The 21,779-nt window shown below is 38.3% G+C and overlaps 2 protein-coding genes across 8 annotated transcripts in view; one reads left to right on the top strand and one right to left on the bottom strand.

Moving 5' to 3' along the window:
- LOC141419726 (eukaryotic translation initiation factor 1A, Y-chromosomal-like) overlaps positions 1–7,027 on the top strand; it is a 41,106-nt gene extending 34,079 nt beyond the window's left edge. For 3 of the 6 annotated variants that reach the window (XM_074063250.1, XM_074063249.1, XM_074063251.1), the window contains 2 exons: positions 2,383–2,474; positions 4,891–7,027. In XM_074063250.1, coding sequence (XP_073919351.1) covers positions 2,383–2,474; positions 4,891–5,074 — 276 coding nt within the window. In that variant the 3' untranslated portion in view covers positions 5,075–7,027. Of the gene's footprint in view, positions 1–1,352; positions 1,456–2,382; positions 2,475–4,890 lie in introns of all 6 variants that reach the window. The other 3 variants (XM_074063252.1, XM_074063253.1, XM_074063254.1) reach the window with 3 other exon arrangements.
- Positions 1–21,779, bottom strand: part of LOC141410420 (ATP-dependent RNA helicase DDX3Y) — a 1,065,346-nt gene that overhangs the window by 874,212 nt on the left and 169,355 nt on the right. The window lies entirely within an intron of this gene.

Raw genomic sequence — 21,779 nt, forward strand, 5'->3', positions numbered from 1 at the left:
GTAGCATTTTAGAAAGTTAAGTAGGAATCACTAAAAAATGTTCTTTTGGTGAGCAGTTGGTGAGTTTATAAGCTTTGAATATAGAGCATCCAAGAATGCCATTTAGGAAACTTTTTCTTACTCTCTCCTCCTTTTTTGGTACTAGGGTTCTCCTCCTTCTCCTGCTCCTTCTGCTTCTCCTCCTCCTCTTCCTCATCCCTTCTCTTCCTCCTCCTCCTCCTTCTCTTCCTCATCCCCACCTTCTCCTCCTCCTCCTCCTTCACTTCTCCTCCTCCTCCTCATCCCTGCCTTCTCCTCCTCCTCCTACTTCTCCTCCTCCTTCTAATTCTCTTCCTCATCATCCCTGCCTTCTCCTTCTCCTCCACCTTCTACTTCTCCTCCTCATCATCTCTGTCTTCTCCTAGTCCTCGTACCTGCCTTCTCCTCCTCCTCCTCCTACTGCTCCTCCTCCATCTACTTCTCCTCCTCCTCCTCCTCATCTCCACTTTCTCCTTCTCCTCCTCCTCCTTCTACTTCAACTCCTCCTTTATCTTGTTTTCCTTCTTTCTCCTCCTCCCTGTTCTCCCCCTCTTCCTCTCTTCTTCTCCTCCCTTCTTTTTTCCTCCTTTGCTTCACTTCTTTCTTTTTTTCTTCTTTCTCCTCCTCTGGCTTCTTTTCTCTTCCTTCTTCTTTTCTCCCCATTCTCCTTCCCTCCTTTTCTTTCCCTTCCCCTTCTCCCTCTCCTTTGTTCTCTTTTCTTCATGCCCTTCCTCTTGCCCCTGCCTTTTTAAATACTGAGTTTTGAACCCAAGACTTCTGTGATGCTAGGCAGGCACTTGATCCATGCCTCCAGAACTGAAGGTATTTTTTAAAAATACAGTCTCATATCTTAGTCCAAGATGAGCCCAGACTGTGATCTCCTACCTATGGGTTTCCACGCAGTGAGGGCCACAGACCTGGCTCATTTGCAGAGGTGTGATCTGAACAATTTTCTTTTTGCCTGGGCTGGCATTGAACCATAATCCTCCCAGTAGCTGGGATTATAGCTGTGAGCCACTGTGCCTGACCCCTGATAGTAGATTTGAACTCAGGGTCTTCGGGTCACTAGTCAAGTGTACTACCTCTTAAGTCACACCTCCAGGTCAGTTGCTTTCACTTGCTTTTCAAATAGGGTCTGTGGTTTCCTCAGGCTGGCTTCTGACTACCGTCCTAATTTCACAATTAGGATTATAGGAATCATCTACCACACCCAGTTTATTGTTTTGAAATAGGGTCTTGCTAACTTTTTTGATCAGGCTGGTCTCAAAATATGATCCTCCTTACTCTACCTTCTTAAGTAGCTGGCAACTTTATTTTGTTACTTCTTTTAATAGGGGGTTTCACTATGTACCCAGATGAGATCCCCCTGCCTCAGTCTCCTGAGTAGCTTGGGTTGCTGGTGTGCTGCACCATTCTCAAGAGACTGGCAGTTTTCATGTAAGCATCACCAATTAGGATACTTGTTTTGATTTTTATAGAGAACAATGTTCTCTTATGTGTTGGCATGGTTAGGATTTGTGTGGTTTTGTATTGCAGTGCTGGGATTAGAACCCAGGGCCTTCACATAATGTAGTACTCAACCACTGAGCTACATCTTATCAGTCAGAAAGATTTACTCAATTCATGCTTACGCATAAGAAATAAAACCAAAACAGAGCTGCTACACTTAAACTGCCAATAATTTCATCAGGATCCTCATGTTACATTCCCAAGCCCTTCATGATTCATGATTGTATCTACAGGGTATATAAAACAAAAATACTTATTTTCTTTCTGAAAGGCCAACATAAAGCATTGTCACTTGAAAACTTGGAAAGACTAAACTAAGACCATGCATGAATTTGTAAGCCTCAATGTTTTCTTTACAGGGCAGCTAGTTTATTTTTAATTCCAGTGCATTTTATCATAAAAATAGTAAGATTCTTCCTAACAATGATGATCCTCATGAAATTATTGGCCTTTTTAAAACTAGCAGCTCTTTTTGCTTTTATGTCTTACAGGTATTTGACTAAGTCTCTCTGACTGGTGAGAACTCGCATACTATGAGGATATTTCTAGGCCTTTCTCAAATCCTTTCTGAAGGATATTTTGAAGGTTTTCAGTGAGTCTAATCAGAGTCTGTCGGCTTTACTAAAATACTCTTTTGAACAAAAGAACACATGGCTCTTGTTTTTGTAACAATTTTTAAATGAATGATCATCTGGGGGACTTTTATTAATTTGATCTCTGGGATTTTTGGTAAAGAAACCTGCATGAATTGAAATAAAGAATGTGTATTGTTTTATGTCAGACCCATTTCTTTTCTTAATAATACTTAATAATATTTTGATTATTCAGTGGGCATTTTTGTTATTGTATGTTTAGCTAAAGTCAATGAAACGGACACATTTGGTCCCAGAGAGGATGATGAAATCCAGTTTGATGATGTCGGGGATGATGATGAAGACATTGATGATGTAAGTATTATGACCCTTACAGATGTTTTGTGTATGTTCTTTATGGATTATATGTCTTATCTGGGAGAAAGTCCCCTTCTTACCCTGATATTTTCCTTTGGCTTCATTATGCTGAATACATAAATTTAGGATATGTTTCTGAGCTTGAATATTCAGTACTTGAATATTTGGAACTAGCCAGAAACAAGCTGTTTATTCTCTGATTTATAATCCCTTGGGATATTTCTTTCTCTCAAAATCAGGATTAGTTTTGGCAGAAGCCGTGCCATAATCCTAGCTGTTTTAAGGAAGAGTACGTAAAGAGGTAGTCGTTGACAATTTCTTTTGTGTGTGTGCGTTGCTGGTAGAGGGGTCAGCATAGTGTCTTCCAAGAATTTTAGCAGTTTTGAGCTCATGCCTTTTCTGAAACAAAATATTTGTGTTAAAAAGACTTATTTGATACAGCGTTGAAATTGCAGCATCCTTTGACAACCTTCTTTCAACGGAGGCATGTTGTCAGGATCCTGTTATTTTATCAGGTATCACTGTTGCCCTAAACCTCACTTGGAGTTGCTGTGTGATTAATTTGTGAAAAACGGCTGTTCTTCCTAGCATAAAGTAGTGAGCTCACAAGAGTACTATGTTTTTTAGTGTTCTTTTGCTGTTCTACATTTAAATGAAATTCCTTGATACACATTTATTATGACAATTGCTTATGTGTTTATATTCATGTTTATGTTTGTAAACATAAACATGTATAAGTAATGCTTAGCAAGCCCTCTGCCACTCACCTTTATCCTTAGCCCTTCATTGTTGTATCTGCAGTATATTTAAGTCAAAAATATTTATTTTCTTAAGCGTATGTATACCTATCCATTCACACACACACACACACACACACATACACACTATCCCATTCCAAACCATTTACATTACTTATACTGTGAATGTGTGTGTGTAACTGGGATGGCAGTATAGCTTACAGTTCAGTGAGGTTCTTCTTTTAATTCCCCAGTAATGAAAATGTATAAAGCCAAAATAATGAGTGTTTGATTAGACACTAAGTTGAAATTTTAGAATACGTAGAGTAACTTTTCAAAAAAGATTGCATGTGGCATAATTACCAGAGCTTGTCAAAAATGCACAGGGCCAATTTGGGGAAGTCAGTTGGGTCTCAGGTGACCCTGATGTTCACACCTCATGGAGAATCCTTGATCAAAAACAGTGATCTCTAAAATTTTATTCCCTAATGTCTTTGTAAGAGCATCTTCAAGCTATTCAAAGAAGTTGAAAATTTTCAATTCAAGTAAACATCAGCTAATTTTACAACTTGCATTTGTTTATACGTGGTTTATCATACCATCCTATTTTCTATTTTTACATTATTCCAAACCACTTACATTACTTACACTGTAAAATAGCATACCCTCTACCCCTATTCTGTACCACTATTGTGTGTGTGTGTGTTTATAAATTGTATGTACAAGTTTTAAAACATACATCACTCCAATGTTACATAAGTCTTAAAGCTATCTAAGTGTAAAAAGGAAGAATGGTGAGTAGTGAACATGTTCTTCTAATTTCTTTGTACAATTCTCTTTCGGGACCCTAAGCCAAAGGAGTCTTACGACAAAACAATATTAATGATACTTTCCTGAGACAAGAGACTGACATATCATGTCACTATTGGTTGTGGCTTAAGGGCAGATCTGAACATTTTGTCAGCTGACCTTAGTTTTAGATAATTAAAGATCCTGTCCAGACTGTATGTATTAATACAAAGCTGTGTGCACAGATGATAGACTAGATGAGAGTGTAGGCACAGTAACCATGTTTTCCAGAAAATATAATCTATGCCACTATTTCTTCTGGAACATTTTGAGTGGGCTGAGAGGGGAAGGGATTGGAAAGAAGTGGGACTATCAAGGAAATTTGGTATTTTGACTATTTCATAAAGGCTGCTTTTGTTTAAGACCTGAGGACTCTACTACTTCTAGAGCAGCTCTCTTTTTACAGGTTTGAACATCTGCAAAAATTTAAATTACACTAAATTAAAATTAAGTTAGGGTAGATTTAGTGTTGCTCCTGTGACCAGATCGACTCAAATTAGAGAATTTGGTTTAGTGATACTTCTATTCGGAAAGAATTATATATATTCCTTAGTGTGTATGATCAGCCTCAACACAGCAGATCTCTAGAAACAGAGAAGGAAGGAGATGCTGAGTTGTATTGTGGATATTATGGATAGTGTGTAACACGTATAAGGATATTATGCATAACATATAACATTCTGAAAGCGAGAAAGATATTCTGGCAACAGAGAGGAATAGAGGAAAATTTGATATACAGAATGTTCATAGAACTTTAAGGGCGTCTTACATTGCGTAGAATGTTGTAATGATTATTGTCATCCATCTCCTGTTCTTCTTGCTTCCAGATCTAAGCTGAACCCAATGTGTTATATCCCGAGTATTCTCAGGGTCGTTCTACATTCGGGATCTTGGTCGTCAGCTGTTAAGAGTAAGACTTCATTTAGCTTGCCAAGGAAAGCAGATTGGTTTGTTTGCATTTTAAAAAGTATTTGTTTAAAGACCCAAAAAACTCTACTCAGAAGCTTCTAGACATCATCAATAGCTATAGCAAAGTAGCAGGATATAAAATCAACATAGAAAAATCATTAGCATTTCTATACACTAACAATGAGCAAACGGAAAAAGAATGTATGAAAACAATTCCATTTACAATAGCCTCAAAAAAAATCAAATACCTAGGTGTAAACCTAACAAAAGATGTGAAAGACCTCTACAAGGAAAACTATACACTTCTGAAGAAAGAGATTGAGGAAGACTACAGAAAGTGGAGAGATCTCCCATGCTCATGGATTGGTAGAATCAACATAGTAAAAATGTCTATACTCCCCAAAGTAATCTACATGTTTAATGCAATTCCCATCAAAATTCCCATGACATTCATTAAAGAGATTGAAAAATCTACTGTGAAATTTATATGGAAACACAAGAGGCCACGAATAGCCAAGGCAATACTCAGTCAAAAGAACAATGCAGGAGGTATCACAATACCTGACTTCAAACTATATTACAAAGCAATAATAATAAAAACAGCATGGTACTGGCACAAAAACAGACATGAAGACCAGTGGAACAGAATAGAGGATCCAGATATGAAGCCACACAACTATGAGCAACTTATCTTTGATAAAGGAGCTAAAAATATACGATGGAGAAATAGCAGCCTCTTCAACAAAAACTGCTGGGAAAACTGGTTAGCAGTCTGCAAAAAACTGAAACTAGATCCATGTATATCACCCTATACCAAGATTAACTCAAAATGGATCAAGGATCTTAATATCAGACCCCAAACTCTTAAGTTGATACAAGAAAGAGTAGGAAATACTCTGGAATTAGTAGGTATAGGTAAGAACTTTCTCAATGAAACCCCAGCAGCACAGCAACTAAGAGATAGCATAGATAAATGGGACCTCATAAAACTAAAAAGCTTCTGTTCATCAAAAGAAATGGTCTCTAAACTGAAGAGAACAACCACAGAGTGGGAGAAAATATTTGCCAATTATACATCAGACAAAGGACTGATAACCAGAATATACAGGGAACTTAAAAAACTAAATTCTCCCAAAACTAATGAACCAATAAAGAAATGGGCACGTGAACTAAACAGAACTTTCTCAAAAGAAGAAATTCAAATGGCCAGAAAACACATGAAAAAATGCTCACCATCTCTAGCAATAAAGGAAATGCAAATTAAAACCACACTAAGATTCCACCTCACCCCTGTTAGAATAGCCATCATCAGCAACACCACCAACAACAGGTGTTGGCGAGGATGCGGGGAAAAAGGAACACTTTTACACTGTTGGTGGGAATGTAGACTAGTACAACCACTCTGGAAAAAAATTTGGAGGCTACTTAAAAAGATGGACATCGATCTACCATTTGATCCAGCAATACCACTCTTGGGGATATACCCAAAAGACTGTTACTCCAGAGGCACCTGCACATCCATGTTTATTGCGGCACTATTCACAATAGCCAAGTTATGGAAACAGCCAAGATGTCCCAGCACTGACGAATGGATTAAGAAAATGTGGTATCTATACACAATGGAATTTTATGCAGCCATGAAGAAGAACGAAATGTTATCATTCGCTGGTAAATGGATGGAATTGGAGAACATCATTCTGAGTGAGGTTAGCCTGGCTCAAAAGACCAAAAATCGTATGTTCTCCCTCATATGTGGACATTAGATCAAGGGCAAACACAACAAGGGGATTGGACTATGAGCACATGATAAAAGCGAGAGCACACAAGGGAGGGGTGAGGATAGGTAAGACACCTAAAAAACTAGCTAGCATTTGTTGCCCTTAACGCAGAGAAACTAAAGCAGATACCCTAAAGCAACTGAGGCCAATAGGAAAAGGGGACCAGGAACTAGAGAAAAGGTTAGATCAAAAAGAATTAACCTAGAAGGTAACACCCACACACAGGAAATCAATGTGAGTCAATGCCCTGTATAGCTATCCTTATCTCAACCAGCAAAACCCCTTGTTCCTTCCTATTATTGCTTATACTCTCTCTACAACAAAATTAGAGATAAGGGCAAAATAGTTTCTGCTGGGTATTGAGGGGGGGAGTGGGAGGGGGTGGAGTGGGTGGTAAGGGAGGGGGTGGGGGCAGGGGGGAGAAATGAACCAAGCCTTGTATGCACATATGAATAATAAAAGAAAAATGAAAAAAAAAAAAAAAAAAAAAAGATGTTACCATGGAGGACTGGATGAAAAAAAAAAAAAGTATTTGTTATATTTCTTTGAAGACTGAAGATGTTGTGTTAACTGACATGTGAAAACATAGATGTAATGCTACCATGTGCACTGATAAACCAATACTTCATTTCTAGTAAACGAATGCCATCACTCAGTTGTTTCCCTTGTGACCAGAATGGATTTTAGCCGCTTTCAGAACCGTTATGTTCTAATTATCTGGACGTTCTCTGGAGACTTTTTAAATCTAATTTATAAATTTTTAGAATTCATCAACATAAATCTGCATTTGGAGTTGAAGAATATCGATCTGTTTTTGAAATGCATGTACCCATGTGTATTCTTAAAACTTCGATATTTTATACATTCTTGTTTGTCATTTACATTGCCACTGTACCAAAAAAAAGCATTTTCAAAATGTAAATTTAAAAGCATGGGTAGCAATTTGGGGTTTGTAACATTAGCAGCTGGAGAAATTGAATACTAAGTGATAACCAGTTATCTTGAGGTTTTAAGGGAAAAAGAAAGTGAAAATAACTATGCTGTTGTATTTACATAGAAAAGTTTAGAAACAAGACAGGTATTCACAAAAGTAAGTGCACATCACATAAACATATACCTAAACTCAAATTAAGAATTATTTCCAACTCAACTTTCCCCTACTCATATCCCCAAAATATACCACTCCAAACCCCCTAATAAGACCAGAGAGGAGATGGAGGGGAAGTTGGGCAAAAAGAGACAGCTTTCTTACCCCATAAAGGCTCTAATCTAGTAAGGTGTACCAAAATAATTGGGCATTGCTGTGGTTTGAATGTGACCCCCTTCTCCCCTAACGCCAAAGTATGTATGTTGGAAACTTAATTCCCACAGCAATTGTGTTGAAATGAGGGACCATTAGAGGTGATTAGGGATGGCATCAGTGGGTCTGTCTGAGGGAACTACAAGGAGGTGGGAAAGGGTAAGAGAATGTGAAAAACATCATGAAAACTATTGAAACATTCCATCTGTATATGCAGACAATATACTGCCATGCACTGCAATGATAGGGGCAGGGTGACAGGGAAAGAGCAAGCAATGAGGGGGTAAAAAAAAAAAAAAAAAAAAAGACAGGTTGTAGTGGTACATAAAACATTTACTTTTACTTTTACAAAATTGGTTAGGTAAAAATGTCATTTTACTCTAATTAAATTGCATTGTACAAGTGAAGAGCCAGTCTCATAATAAAAGAGGTCTCTATTTTCCTGATGCAAGACTTACAGAAATAAAACCATAATAAAGTGTCACGTTGAGCATCTGGTCTTCTTACTTTGTGTTACTGGCATGTTGTTACACATACTGATATGATACACATACTGGCACATCTGACTAGCAATTTGTATCATAGTCTCTCTTTTTAAGATTTGCTTATTTTATAAATTTGTTAACTCTAATAAAGTAAGATCTGGCACACAGTTCAATCGTCTACGTCTTTAAGGAAACAGAGTCATTGATCAGTTTGTAAAACATTCTCCCAATTATTTTCACAACTGAAAATAAGGGAATACAACTTCACATGGCTTTGTAACAAAAAGGTAACAACTATGAAGACGAATAAACCTGCATTTGACTGTGTCCCATTTTGCCATACATCACAAACACACCAACACCATAGATTGAAGATACGAGGCCGGGTTATTTATTTCCTGAAATAAGTAAAATAAGAAATATAAGTACACGGTGTAGTTTGAAGTTCTTACTCTGTGGAGTTCTGAACACTGACATAAGTGGGATGTGTCTTGAGAGTAAGTACTGCTTTTAACACTTAGTAAGCAGATTTAACGAGCTGACTTACTGTCAGTGTTGATGAGTAATCAAAACTCACATTTCAGAGTAATACATTAAAGGAAATTGCTGAATTTACAGGGTATATCCTCTTGCCGTACTTTGCCTAAAGCTTAGAATTGTGCTTCATGAGTGTAAAACTCCTCTAACACTTTTCTTCTAGCGATACGGTTTGTCTAAAGATTCTTTGAAAAGACAACTGTGGTTGCAATTTGTGGATCTTTGTTGTGAAACACTTTTGCTTTTGATTGATAGTCCATTTTACCATTTCATCCTGGAAAGTCTAAAATTGCAATTAAACATTAAAGCAGGAATAAGACACAGCTCTATGTACTCTACTTGAAGGAGTTGTTTTGAAAACATTGTGTGGAGATTTTCTGGTTTCATGGTTTTGATTATGTTCTAAATGGTTTTAGGCATTGTTAGCATAAGCTGGGTTATTTGTCAGAGTCTCTGGCTCTGTCTGTAACAGTAGCGCAGACCTGATACAACTGTCTTCCATACAGTGGTATGGGCCTAGGTACTTCATCACCACCTATCTGACACTCAGACCAGTCAGGGCAGCAGTGCATGTTCAGATAACATAGTGCGTCACCTGGCAGTAAGAGTCACATGGATGTGGTGACAGCAAATGCTGTTAGTACTTAGGGTTTTGTTTTGTTTTTTTCTCAGAAATGGTACCTTAACCCCACAATCATTCACACCTGGATTGGGGCAAAAGCCTGGGGTTCCCTTCTGCCTGTGTCAGCTGTTGTGTCCATTACAGAGCAAATGGTAACTGGATATGGTTTGAGCTAGGCAAATAAATTCTTGGGACCTTCTTTGCTCATGTGATACCCAGGGCTTTTCTCCTAGACTTCTTCAGCTCAGTGGCCTGTGGGTGCAAGTTGAAGTATGATGAATCTGTGGCCAGGCAAACTTTCTGTTGGAATTCTTCTGGCAGTACCTCGAGGATGGGGCAACAATAAGACTATTTACACTGCTCAGTGTCACATCAGCCTGCACTGTAGAGGGACAGGAGTAGCTCAAAGGTTTGCTTGCCCTACCTGTTAGTGACAGGCATTTGTACACTATGCAGGAGGGAGAGGTGAAAGAAATACATCTTTCTTCGGTTGTGGCACTGCTGTGAATCTGCATGTGATGAGCAGTGTCCATGTGTTTTCCTATGATGTTGTTGGAATGTCTTCTTTTTACCTCAGATGTTGTTTGAGTTATCTCTCTTGTTGTGTTTTAATTCGTTTAGCATAGGTTCGTGTCCTTCATTTTCCTTTCGTGAGGAACCAGAACTTTATTCCAATGATCTTTTATATTTTTGTCTCCATTGCATTTTTCCTGCGCTGATCTTAATTTCTGTTACTTTTGGATGAAGACCGCTCTTGTTTCACTTGTATCTTGAGATGCAGTGGTAATCTGTTCCTTCATGTCTTTAAATTTTTTTTTATGGTGTACTTTCTTGATTTGGACATTGACTGCTATAAACTTCCTTAGTAGTGCTTTTGCTACATCACATGGGTTTTGATATTTAGTGTCTCCATTTTTGTTTTATCAAGAAGAACTTATTTTTTCTTATTTCCTACTTAATTCCTTTGTTGTTCAAAAATAAGCTGTTTATTTTCCATCTATTTGTATGGTGTTTAAAGTTTTTGTGTTTGATTTCTAACTTGATTCATTATGGTCAGAAAACAAACTTCCCATGAATTCCGTTTCTAAAAAATTGTTAAGACTAGGCTTATGAGCACTCATAATCTATCCTAGAGAATGTTCTATGTGCTATTAGGTAAAATGTGTATTTAACAGCTCTTGAATGTAATAATGTGGGTATTTGTTAGGTCCATTTGGTACCAGGTGCAAGTTAACTTGTATCTTTCTTACCTAGTATTTTTGCCAATTTTCTGGAAGGCCCTGAAATCTTCCCATCTGTGGTGCTCACTTTCATTCTTTTTTAGCTGTAAGCAATCTGACCAGGTGTGGCTGCAATCTACAGCACAAGTGTAGATATGGTGTTAGCTACTACTGTTTTTCTTTCTTTCTGCAGATACTGTGGGCTAGTGGGACTTTAGCCTCTTCCTAAGTCTGCAACTTTTATCATCCCAGTTCTTTAAGGAAGAAAATCTGCTAGAGTTTGAGTAGGAATGGGTTGTGGCCAGAGGTGGACTTAATTCTTCTCAACTGAGTTGTGGGGATAGCTCAGAGGAAGAATACCCAACTCTGGAATATGTGGGCCTGGTCTCAGTTCCTAGCAATGGAAAAAACAATGAAAAGTAGATCAAAGGAATAAAACCATAAGGAAAAATGAGAGATAAAAAATAAAATTGTAAAGATAACACAAAAGAAAAAACCCAAACAATAAGTGATAAAATACATTGAAAGAGAAAACTGAGTGAAACTTGTCCTAACTTGGAAAATCAATCAGGGGTGGATGCGATGGAATATGACAGTCTAATCTCTGAGTGTCCCAGGTGTCCTGTATGGGAGGAGTAGCGGCTCATGACTGTAGCTTATTGAGTTTTCTCTCAGCTTTCACCAAATGAGTTCATGCAAAATGCGGGCTGTGCCAGGTGTTCTTGCTGAACCAATGAAGGTGAAATGCTAGCTGTCAAAAGTATATTTTCTCTGAAGGTTTTTAGTCTGCACATTGGCAATGTGGTCAATCCCCAAATCGAGAATCTCTCATATGGCTGCTACCTCCCCAGTCAATATGACATGGTGCCCACTGAGACCCTGACAGAACAAAGGAAGACTATTGAAAACTGTAAGAAGTGCCGAGTGACTCCCAAAGGCAAACTTACCAACACTACATTCGACCTATTGGCTAAAAAACTAACAGTCATGAAAGCATGGAATGATATATTTCAAGCACTCTGGGTGATTACTGTGATTACTATATCCAGCAAAGTTATTCTTTAAAACTGACAGAGAAATAAATACCAAGAGAAGCACAAACTAAAGTAATTTATGACCACCAAGTCACCATTGCAAAGGATTCTTAAAGGAATCTTACAGAGAAGAGGAAGACAGATAGTCACATCCATGAGAGCTTGGGAGAGAATAAATCTCACTGTAGATAAGCAAGTGAAAAATAGGAAAGAATCAAAGACTAACAACTTGTAAACCTCAAAACCTCTAAGACAAATAAGAAAGAAAAAAAAGCAGTGCTAGAGTCAAACAGGAAAATACTAATTTCATCTATTCTTGCATTTCTACTAGTTTTTGCTTCATGTTTGCCTCAGGCTCTGTCATTTGGCACTGCAATATTAGGAGTTCTTTCAACTACTTGTATAATTGGCCAGTTTCCTCTTATATGATACCCCTCTCTATATCTTACAATTTTGCTTTGTTTGAAATCTCTCATGAAATTAGTAGAGCTTCCCTACCTTTCTTTGATTTGTACCAGCATGGTGAGATTTTTCGATTCTTTTATTTTTGAGCTGTACTTGTAAAAACATGGCAAGTCATTTTTTTAGGCAACATACAGTGGAGTCTGTTTTTTAATCTGAAAATCTCTGACTTTTTATTTTGTTTTGGTTTTGGCAATAGTGGGGATTGAATGCAAGGCTTCACATTTGCTAGGCAGACATTCTACCACTTGAGCTGTTTTGGCAGCCCCTGTGATCATGGACACTTAAAGTGCTATACATAAATTAATTTCTATTGTATTTGTTACTGTTTCTGTTTGCTTGGTAACCTACTCTTATGTCCCCGTTTCTGTCTTCTGCTCTTATAACCTCCTACTAGGGTAAATTATGTGATTCTATATTTCTCTATCTTGCAGAAATTATACTTGTTTTAAAACTTTTCAAAGTGGTTGCCTGAAATTTGAAATACACATATACAACTAATCTAAGTTCACTTTCAAATGTACTGTACCATTTAAAAGTAGTGCAAGTATCCAACGTAACAAAATATTTCTGATTCCTCCTTCCTGTCCCTTGTGTCACTTTCACTTATTTCGCTTGCACATAAACCATGATCACTGCATATATTCTCACTATTATTAGTTTAAGTAAATTTCTTAAATCAGTTAAGAAGTTAATTCTTTGTCCTTTTCTGTTTTGGTGTGCAACTCTTTTGCTTACCTTTTCCCTTCTCTCTGACAAGCTTCTTTTTAGCATTTCTTGCCCAGTGTCTGATTAGAATTCCTTTTAATTTGTAAATTAAAATTAGAAGATTATCATCCTTGTTCTTCTCCTTCCCTTTCAAAGGACAGTTGACAAGATGTAAGTTGTAGTTTAGTGTGTATTTTCCCTCTTGGCACATTTATTATATTGCTCCTGGGTTGTCTTGCTTGCATGATTCCTGAGAATAAGACATAGATGCTTTCCTATAGGCAAAGTGTTTTTATGCTGTATGTTAAGGTTTTTTATTTTGTCTGTTTTGAATATATTTCCAGGTACAGTTATGCCAAGTCTCTACCATCCTGATATCTGTGACTTGGTTTCTGGTAATTGAAATTCCCTCTGCAAACTGTGTGTGTGTGTGTGTGTGTGTGTGTGTGTGTGTGTGTTTTCTGTTCCTTCTGCTATTACCATTACAGGTACAGTTATGCCAAGTCTCTACCATCCTGATATCTGGGACTTGGTTTCTGTTAATTGAAATTCCCTCTGCAAACTGTGTGTGTGTGTGTGTGTGTGTGTGTGTGTGTGTGTGTGTGTGTGTTTTCTGTTCCTTCTGCTATTACCATTACAGGATTTTGCTCTCTGTGTGGTTGTCCTACACTTCCTGGATATTTGTTCTGCTCTTTTAAAGTTTTGCACTCTTTACTTGGGGGGAGGCGACAGGGTCATGCTATGACCAGGCTGACCTTGAACTCACTATGAAGCCCCAGCTGGCCTTGAACTTGTGCTTCCCCTGCCCCAGCATCCTGAGTGCTGGATTACAGGCAAGTGCCAACACATCCAGTTGGTTTCTTTCATTGTGCTTTGTATTTTGGAAATCTTCTATTGCTTTACCCTGACACCTATAGATTAATTCTCAGTTATGTCCAGCATACCAGTGAGCTTAGCAAAGTCATTCTACATTTTGTTTTGCTTCTTTCTCTGATGCTCATCTCTTTTCTTAGATTACTCATCTCTCTTCTTTTATGTTTGTACTTTTGTCAGTGATAGCCATTGGTGTATTAATTATACTTGTTTTAAACTTATGGCCCTATCTCACTACCATATCTGGACCTGCTTCTAAACCATTTTGTCTTGCCAGACTGTTCTTTCTCTTTTAATACAGTTTGTGATTATTTTGAATGTAAGGCCATGACATACTCGGTTTAAAAAAGCCTTCCCTTCCCTAGTAGTCTCCATTTTACTTTCATGACTTGCTGCCCTGCTCGGGTTGCACAAGCGAGAGAAAACACCCAGGTCTTGTTTGGGCGTCTGGGTTATTTCACCTAATGATTTAGTACATTCGTGATAGAAGTGGTTGCTGTACAACCACCTCTCTGAGGTTCCTAAATATCTCTGTCACTGCTCACTGAGCAGAATCCATGTTTCCAGCCCCAGGAATCCTTCAGTTTTCCTTTTATCTGAAAATACTTAACTTGCATTGAGTGTTTACATAAATGGAGCCAAACAGTAAGTGCCTTTTGGGTTCTTTCAGCTTTCACTCAGCGTAGTATTTCAAGGTTAGTCCACATGGCAGTACGTATCAGTTTTACCATTGCTTTTGGCCATTTTTATTAATGTACATTAGCTGTACAAAGTAACGAGTTTCATTATGACATTTCCATACATAAGAATAATGTATTTTGTTCATAGTCATCCACTCTCTGGTTGTTTCTTTCATAGGACTGGTATTTGAAGTCAGGGCTTCACACTTGCAAATTAGGCCCTCTACCACCGGAGTCATACTTTCTGTCCATATTGCTCTGGTTGTTTTGGAGATGAGGTCTCTTGCCAGGGCTGCCCTCAAACAGTGACCCTCCCAATCTCAGCCTTCCGAGTAGGCAGGATCACAGGCACGAGCCACCACTGATCAGTTTCTTTCCCTTTCCTCTCCACACTTTCCCAATCCCTTTTTCTCCTTCCACATACCTAATAGTGCCGTCTTTTATTTCGTGTCACTTTTGCTAAAAATTCATATGTCAGAGGAAACGTGATAACTATTCTCCAGTGTGGCTGGAGTTCCAGAATTAGAATATCATTGTGGTATTTCTGATAGCCCAAGGAAATGTTGAGAGAAAAAAGTTAAATTTACTCCTACAAATATAACAGTAAAGTGGATTTTTGCTCATGTAGAATCTAATGTGTACCCTGAAAATAGTGGGACTCAACGGACAAAGCTTCCTATAATTGCAAATATTGTACCTATAGCTAGGACAATAACGTTATAAATCTGATCACCTCCTAGGAGTGTTCCTGGTTGCACAGTGTGAATCAAGAGTCCTAAGACAGTACTGACTATTCTTGTTTCAGCACCAGACATTATATAAATGGTTCCAATATCTTCCTGATTAGTTCAGAATAGTCAATGGTTAATGAACATAGAGGTAAAATGTCTGAGTTAAGTATTCGGCTATAAATTTAAAGACAGAAGTCAAGCCCTCTTTTCACCAAGCTTCAAGGTGATATTTCATGTTGAATTGCAAATTCAAAGGAAAAGCTTCAATTCTGCCAGAGCTTCTCCCACCTTTGTTCCCCTATTCAGTAGGAGAAGTTGTTTTAAGCCAGTTGATTAGCCGTTAATTAAAAACTTCATGGATGGATATCCCACCAATGTAAAGCTTTAGCTTAATTAAAGTATTTGATTTGCATTCATTTGATGTTCAATAAAGTCTTGCAATACTTACAACAGGAATTAAGTTTTAATTTAACTTACTTTAGGGCCTCTGAAAGCCCTAGTTTAGGGTAAATATTATGGGTGGTAGTGGTAATGATATTTTGGTAATAATGAAGAGTAGGAGCAAATGGTTGAGTATTATTATAGTATTGTCATTTGGTTTTTATGGTATTAATAATCAGGTATAAAATTAGTGTAGTAGAGTTAAATTAGTCATGTAGAAGTAAAGGTTTAATAAAGGTATTATTGCTCTAACAGTTGGCATAATAATTAGATTTTTTCTTAATTTAATGATTATTCATTTGTGTAGAAATCCTGTTAGTGATGGTAATCCTCCAAGTGACATAAGGGAGACTAGTATTATGAGGTGAAGGAAATGCTAAGACAGTTTGTTGCTCAGAGATCTAGTCTAAAATAAGTGCTAAAACAGATGTTTTCCAGACTGAAGAAAATGTAAGAGAAGGAGATGCAGAATTTCAAGCGGAGAAAAGAAAAAGAAATGACAAGTGTCTGGATACATGTAATAGCTTTTTTTCCCTTATAATTTTCAAAGTATATGTGCATGTAGAAAGCAGAATATTTAACATTGATGGCTGCGTGGAGAAAGTCTGTGAATATAATACATAGGGCAATTGTAACAAAAAAGAGAAATGACTTCTATTAGTAGTAACGTATTAATAGAAGTACATGTTGAAATTTAATTAAGGTATATAAATTTCAATCCTAGGAAAACAATCCAAAAAATTACTGTGAGGAGTAATATTATGAGAGAAAAATAAAATAGCATTCTAAAAACAGTCTCCAGTCCTGGAGATGGTGCCTCAGATGTTGTTCTGCAGTTTTCTCATCAAAGGGGACGCATAAAGTAGAACAAAACTGCACAAAACAAAAACAAAAACCCACAAAGTGTCCCAAGTTCAAATGCAATACAGTTTCAGTAAGTTTTTCAGCATGCAGGTGTAGTTTGGTTGTTCTCTCATCAGAGGTAGGGAGAGAGAAAAAAAAAGTTTGGAGACAGTTCTGTGAATGGTATCTGTGGCTGTGGCTTGCCTGCCCGCTGCTGTCAGCCTGCTGTTGCTGGAGGCGTTATTTATGCAGATCTCAGGGGTGAGCTTAGCACTCACCTGGCCCCACAGGCTTTGTTTACTCAGAGTTCTCCTGTGCATGATCCTCTGCTACAAGCTTTCCCCTTTCCAAGCACACTGGGGGAGGTGACACTGCTCCCGCTCTCCCAGGCCTGTGTGTTTGTTTACATCTCACATGGGAAGTGGGTCTTCCCTCCTCTCCTATACATTTTCCTCCCACCGCCACTTTTACAAGCTTTCCTGCTTCTGATTACTGGGGGATGCTGCTGCTCCTGCCAGCCGCCATGTTTGTTTACAGCTCACATGGGAAGTGGGTCTTCCCCCCTCTCCTGTGGAGTTTTCCTCCCTCTGCCACTCTCACAAGCTTTCCCGCTCCTGGTTGCTGGGCGCATGCCCCTTCACCTGCCGGAATCTCTCCGGCCCGCCCGGCTTGTTTATTTACAGTTCCTGGAAGGATTCCCTTCCCCCAATCTTTGGTGCTCAGTGTGCCCCATCCTCTTTCCCGCGTGTCTTTATTGTTCTTATTGCTTACTACTCAGTTTCTCTTTTTCCCTGGGTGGAGGTCAGTCTGTCCAGGGGGCTATGCTGCCCTAGCCCGGGTTGTCTGTGGTAGTACCACGTACCGCTAAGCTCACCTTGTCCACGTCTTCCCAAGCCTTCTGGGCGTGGGTGACTGGCGGCCCGGGGGCCCTCCTGGTTTCTCCATTTAACGTGAATTGGAGATGCTCTGCACAGGCTGGAGGTGTGGAGGGGTCAAAGTTTTGTCTCTTCTAGGTGGTTTTGCCTGCAAGGTGTATCTCCAGCGTCTCTTCAAGATTTCACTATAGGAGAAACACTTTCTGCTTACTCCCTCTAGCCGCCATCTTGGAATCTCTACTATTATTTTTATTCCATCACTATCTTCTCAACCCTATTCTGAACCCCTTCACTCTCTCTCCTTCTCCTGTGCTACAATCCATTGTTCTCCTTCTCAACTACTCTTTCTGCCCCTTCTCATCCACTCTCGCCCCCTGCCTTCACCTCTCCCTCCCATCCTCCCCCAATCTGTCACCACACTATCCTTCCCTCCTACACACTCACTCCAACCGAAAGTATTTTCTAAACATCTCCATGTGACGTTCAGACACGTTCTAGCAAAGCAAGATGATCACAGTTAGGGACATGGGAGATACTTGCTACTTGTGAATTCTCCTCTGTGTTTTCATAGTCTTACAATGAACTATTCTGAAGTTTCTCTGTTTAGAACTGTGGGTAACTAGAGTTTTAAAAATAGCCAGATAATCTAACATTTAGGCTCGATGTTTGAAAGATTAGGTGGGAGCCTGAAAGAACATGTGTTAGGTTTGCCATAAGCCATCATACCCAGCCTTGAGAATTTTTGTGTCTATGGGCATTAAGAAAATTGGTCTACAGTTTTTGTTTTTTGTTCTGTCCTTACCTGATTTTGGTACCAGTGTAATACTAGTCTCACAGAATAAGTCTGGTAGCATTCCTTTATTGTCAGTTTTATAGGATAAGGTTTTGTTTGTTTGTTTTGCAGTACTGGGATTTGAACTCAGGGTCTCACATTTCCAAGGCAGGGGCTTTGCCAGTTGAGCAACTGTTCCAGTACTGGAACCATTTAAGAAGTCCTGGAATCATTGGTGTTGGTTCTTTGTTAAAGGTCTGATAGCATTTAGCTGTACATCATTCTGGTCCTGGGCTCTTCTGTGTTGTGACACTTGTTATTATTGCTCGTAGATCTGTTTAATCCTTGGTTCAAAATGTAAATCATAGGTGTCTAGGAATTTATTAATTTATTCTAGGTTTTCCAGTTTATTGGAATGAATATAGCTTTTCAGAATATGCACTGGTGATCCTCTGAGTCTTGTTAGTATTGTTGTAGTAGTTCCTTTTTCATGTCTAATTTGGGTCCTCTCTGTCAACCTTTTCAAATAACCAACTCTTTGTTTCATTGATCTTCGTATTCTTTTCGTTTACATTTTCATCATTTCTGCCCCAATGTAATTAATTTCTTTCCATCTGTTAATTTTGAGGTTGGCTTGTTCTTGTTTTTTTAAGAGTTTGAGGTACATCAATAGGTTATTTGAGATCACTCTGAATTCTTTGATGTAGGTACTGTTAGCTTATGAACTTCCCTTTTAGAACTGCCTCAACTGCATTCTACACAGATTCTGGTGTGTGAAAGCTTTCATTTTCATTTGATTCTAGGAAATTTTTAGTTTCCTTCCTGTTTTCCCCAGTGACTCCTCCCCTCCCCCCCACCATGTTCATGGAACGGCATAATTAATATTGTGAAAATGCCTATGTCATGGGAAATGATGTTCAGATTCAGTGTACTCCCAACTAAAGTCCGAAGTTCATCTTTACAGAAGTAGAAAAAATAAGTCCTAAAATTCATATGGAAGCACAGAAGGCCCTGGATAGCCAAAGCAATCCTGAGCAATAAGAGCATTGTTGGAGGTATCACAATACTTGATTTCAGCTATATTACAGTATTACAGTAGCGAAGTAGCATGATGCTGGCACCCAAAAAGGAAAAAAAAAAACTATATAGAGTCAGGCACTGGTGGCTCATGCCTCTCATTTTAGCTTCTTGGGAGGCTGAGATTGGGAGAATCGGAGCTCAAGGCCAGCCCAGGGAAATACTTTGCTAAGACCCTCATCTCCAAAATGAGCTGGAGGTTTGGTGCAAGTAGTAGAACAACAGCTTTGCAAGCACAAAGCCCACCAAAAAGAAAATAAAGCTATGTAGTCAAATGGAATAGAATACCCAGTAAAATTGTATTCAATTTTTACATATATGGGAATGATTGACTGGTAATTTTACATTCTTCAAATATAATTTTAAAAAATGTTCTCAAATGCCTTCTCCAATAAAATAGGTTAGAATATGAAAAAAGTGGATTTCTCAGTTTCCATGTGTCTGTATCATTTTTCTTGCCTTCTTTGGTGTGTCATTATATTGCATTATAATCTGATGGTATAAAAGAAATTATTTCAGTTTTCTCATATATGCTATGACTTGATTTGTAGCCCAGCTGTTTTGCAAAAATTTGCATGCGCTGTTGATAAGAATGCATATTTCGGCCAGGCGCCAGTGTGTCCCATGCCTGTAATCCTGGCAACTCAGGAGGTAGAAGTGAAAAGGATCCAGGTGAAATAGTTCCACAAGACCCTATCTCAAAAATAGAGCTGGTGGAATTGCTCAAGGTGAAGGCTCTGAGTTCAAACCCCAGTACCAGACAGACAGACAGACAGACACACACACACACACACACACACACACACACACACAAAGCATGTGCATTCCACAGTAGTTAGTTGTATGTTGCATATTATATGTGATAGATGCCTGTTAAGTCCATTTGATGTATGATACAACTTATCTCTGAAGTTTTCTGTGTTCATCTTTTATCTGGGTGATTTATACAGTTTTGAGAGTGGGATGTTGAAGTTAGCCACTGTAATTGTAGCAAAACATTTGTTTTGGGAAATTTGAAGCATTATATCTTCTTGATGAATTTTGTAGGGCTTATCATGTGTATTGTTATCCTCCTTATCTGCACAATTTGTTCGGGGGGTGGGAGATAAAGGAGATTGATGGAGGGGGTGCATTCATCTGAAACGCATTTTAAGAACTTTTATGAATGTCACAATGTACCCCCAGCACAAAAGCCTAAAAATATTAGGAAAAAAAACCCCAGAAATTGTTGACAGAGAAATATGTTTTTATACATAGAGAATTTAGTAACATATCCTCAGTGGTTTACAAAAAATGTCTAAGTCTAGACACCACCGATCCTTTTTTTTTTTTGTTTTATTTTTTTTTATTATTCATATGTGCATACAATGCTTGGGTCATTTCTCCCCCTGCCCCCACCCCCTCCCTTACCACCCACTCCACCCCCTCCCTCTCCCTGCCATCTCCTCCATACCCGGCAGAAACTATTTTGCCCTTATCTCTAATTTTGTTGAAGAGAGAGTATAAGCAATAATAGGAAATTCCAAGGGTTTTTGCTAGTTGAGATAAGGATAGCTGTAGGGAGTTGACTGGCATTGGTTGCCTGTGCATGTGTGTTACCTTCTAGGTTAATTCTTTTTGATCTAACCTTTTCTCTAGTTCCTGGTTCCCTTCTCCTGTTGGCCTCAGTTGCTTGTAAGGTATCTGCTTTAGTTTCTCTGCATTGAGGGCAACAAATGCTAGCTAATTTTTTAAGCCAGACACCACCAATCCTAATGAGCCATATAATATTAAGTCCTGTGCATAGGGAATGTTTTCAGCATCTACAGTTCCTAGGAACTTGAAGGCCTAAGATTAAATAAATCAGAAAAGAACTTAGATTGAATGAAATACTTTTAGTTCATGATGATTTCCTAAAGATGATAATAGAAATGTCATTTCCCTTGTTATATGTAGGATTAAACTAAAATATATGCCACTCAGGAACCTTGAATCAGTGAATCATCTTTGATTATTCTGTTTTTACTGTCTGAGTCTTTAAAATTAGAAACTGTAAAAATTTGACCAGAAGGTCCCACACCATAGTATAAATTTTTGTTAAGTAATTTGGAAATAAGAATCTTCATTGAGTTTTTTTTTTAACTTAGTTTACATGAATTTATTTGGGAACTTGTCTGCCACCGAATATAAAAGAGTATAATTTGCACTAGTAATCCCAATAATTTGGGGAGTATAAATGAGAAAAGCCACATTACTTGGAAAAAAATAATTCCCAGGTTGGAAAGGGATTATAGGTCTAGTATTGACCACCCAGCTGCCCTTGGACATTTATTCCTAGTTGATACTGTATCAAAGGAAATAGCCCTTCTCTGGTAGGAGTGGTCCCTTGA

Source organism: Castor canadensis, chromosome X (assembly GCF_047511655.1).
Source record: "Castor canadensis chromosome X, mCasCan1.hap1v2, whole genome shotgun sequence".
In the NCBI taxonomy this organism is placed as follows: Eukaryota; Metazoa; Chordata; class Mammalia; order Rodentia; family Castoridae; genus Castor; species Castor canadensis.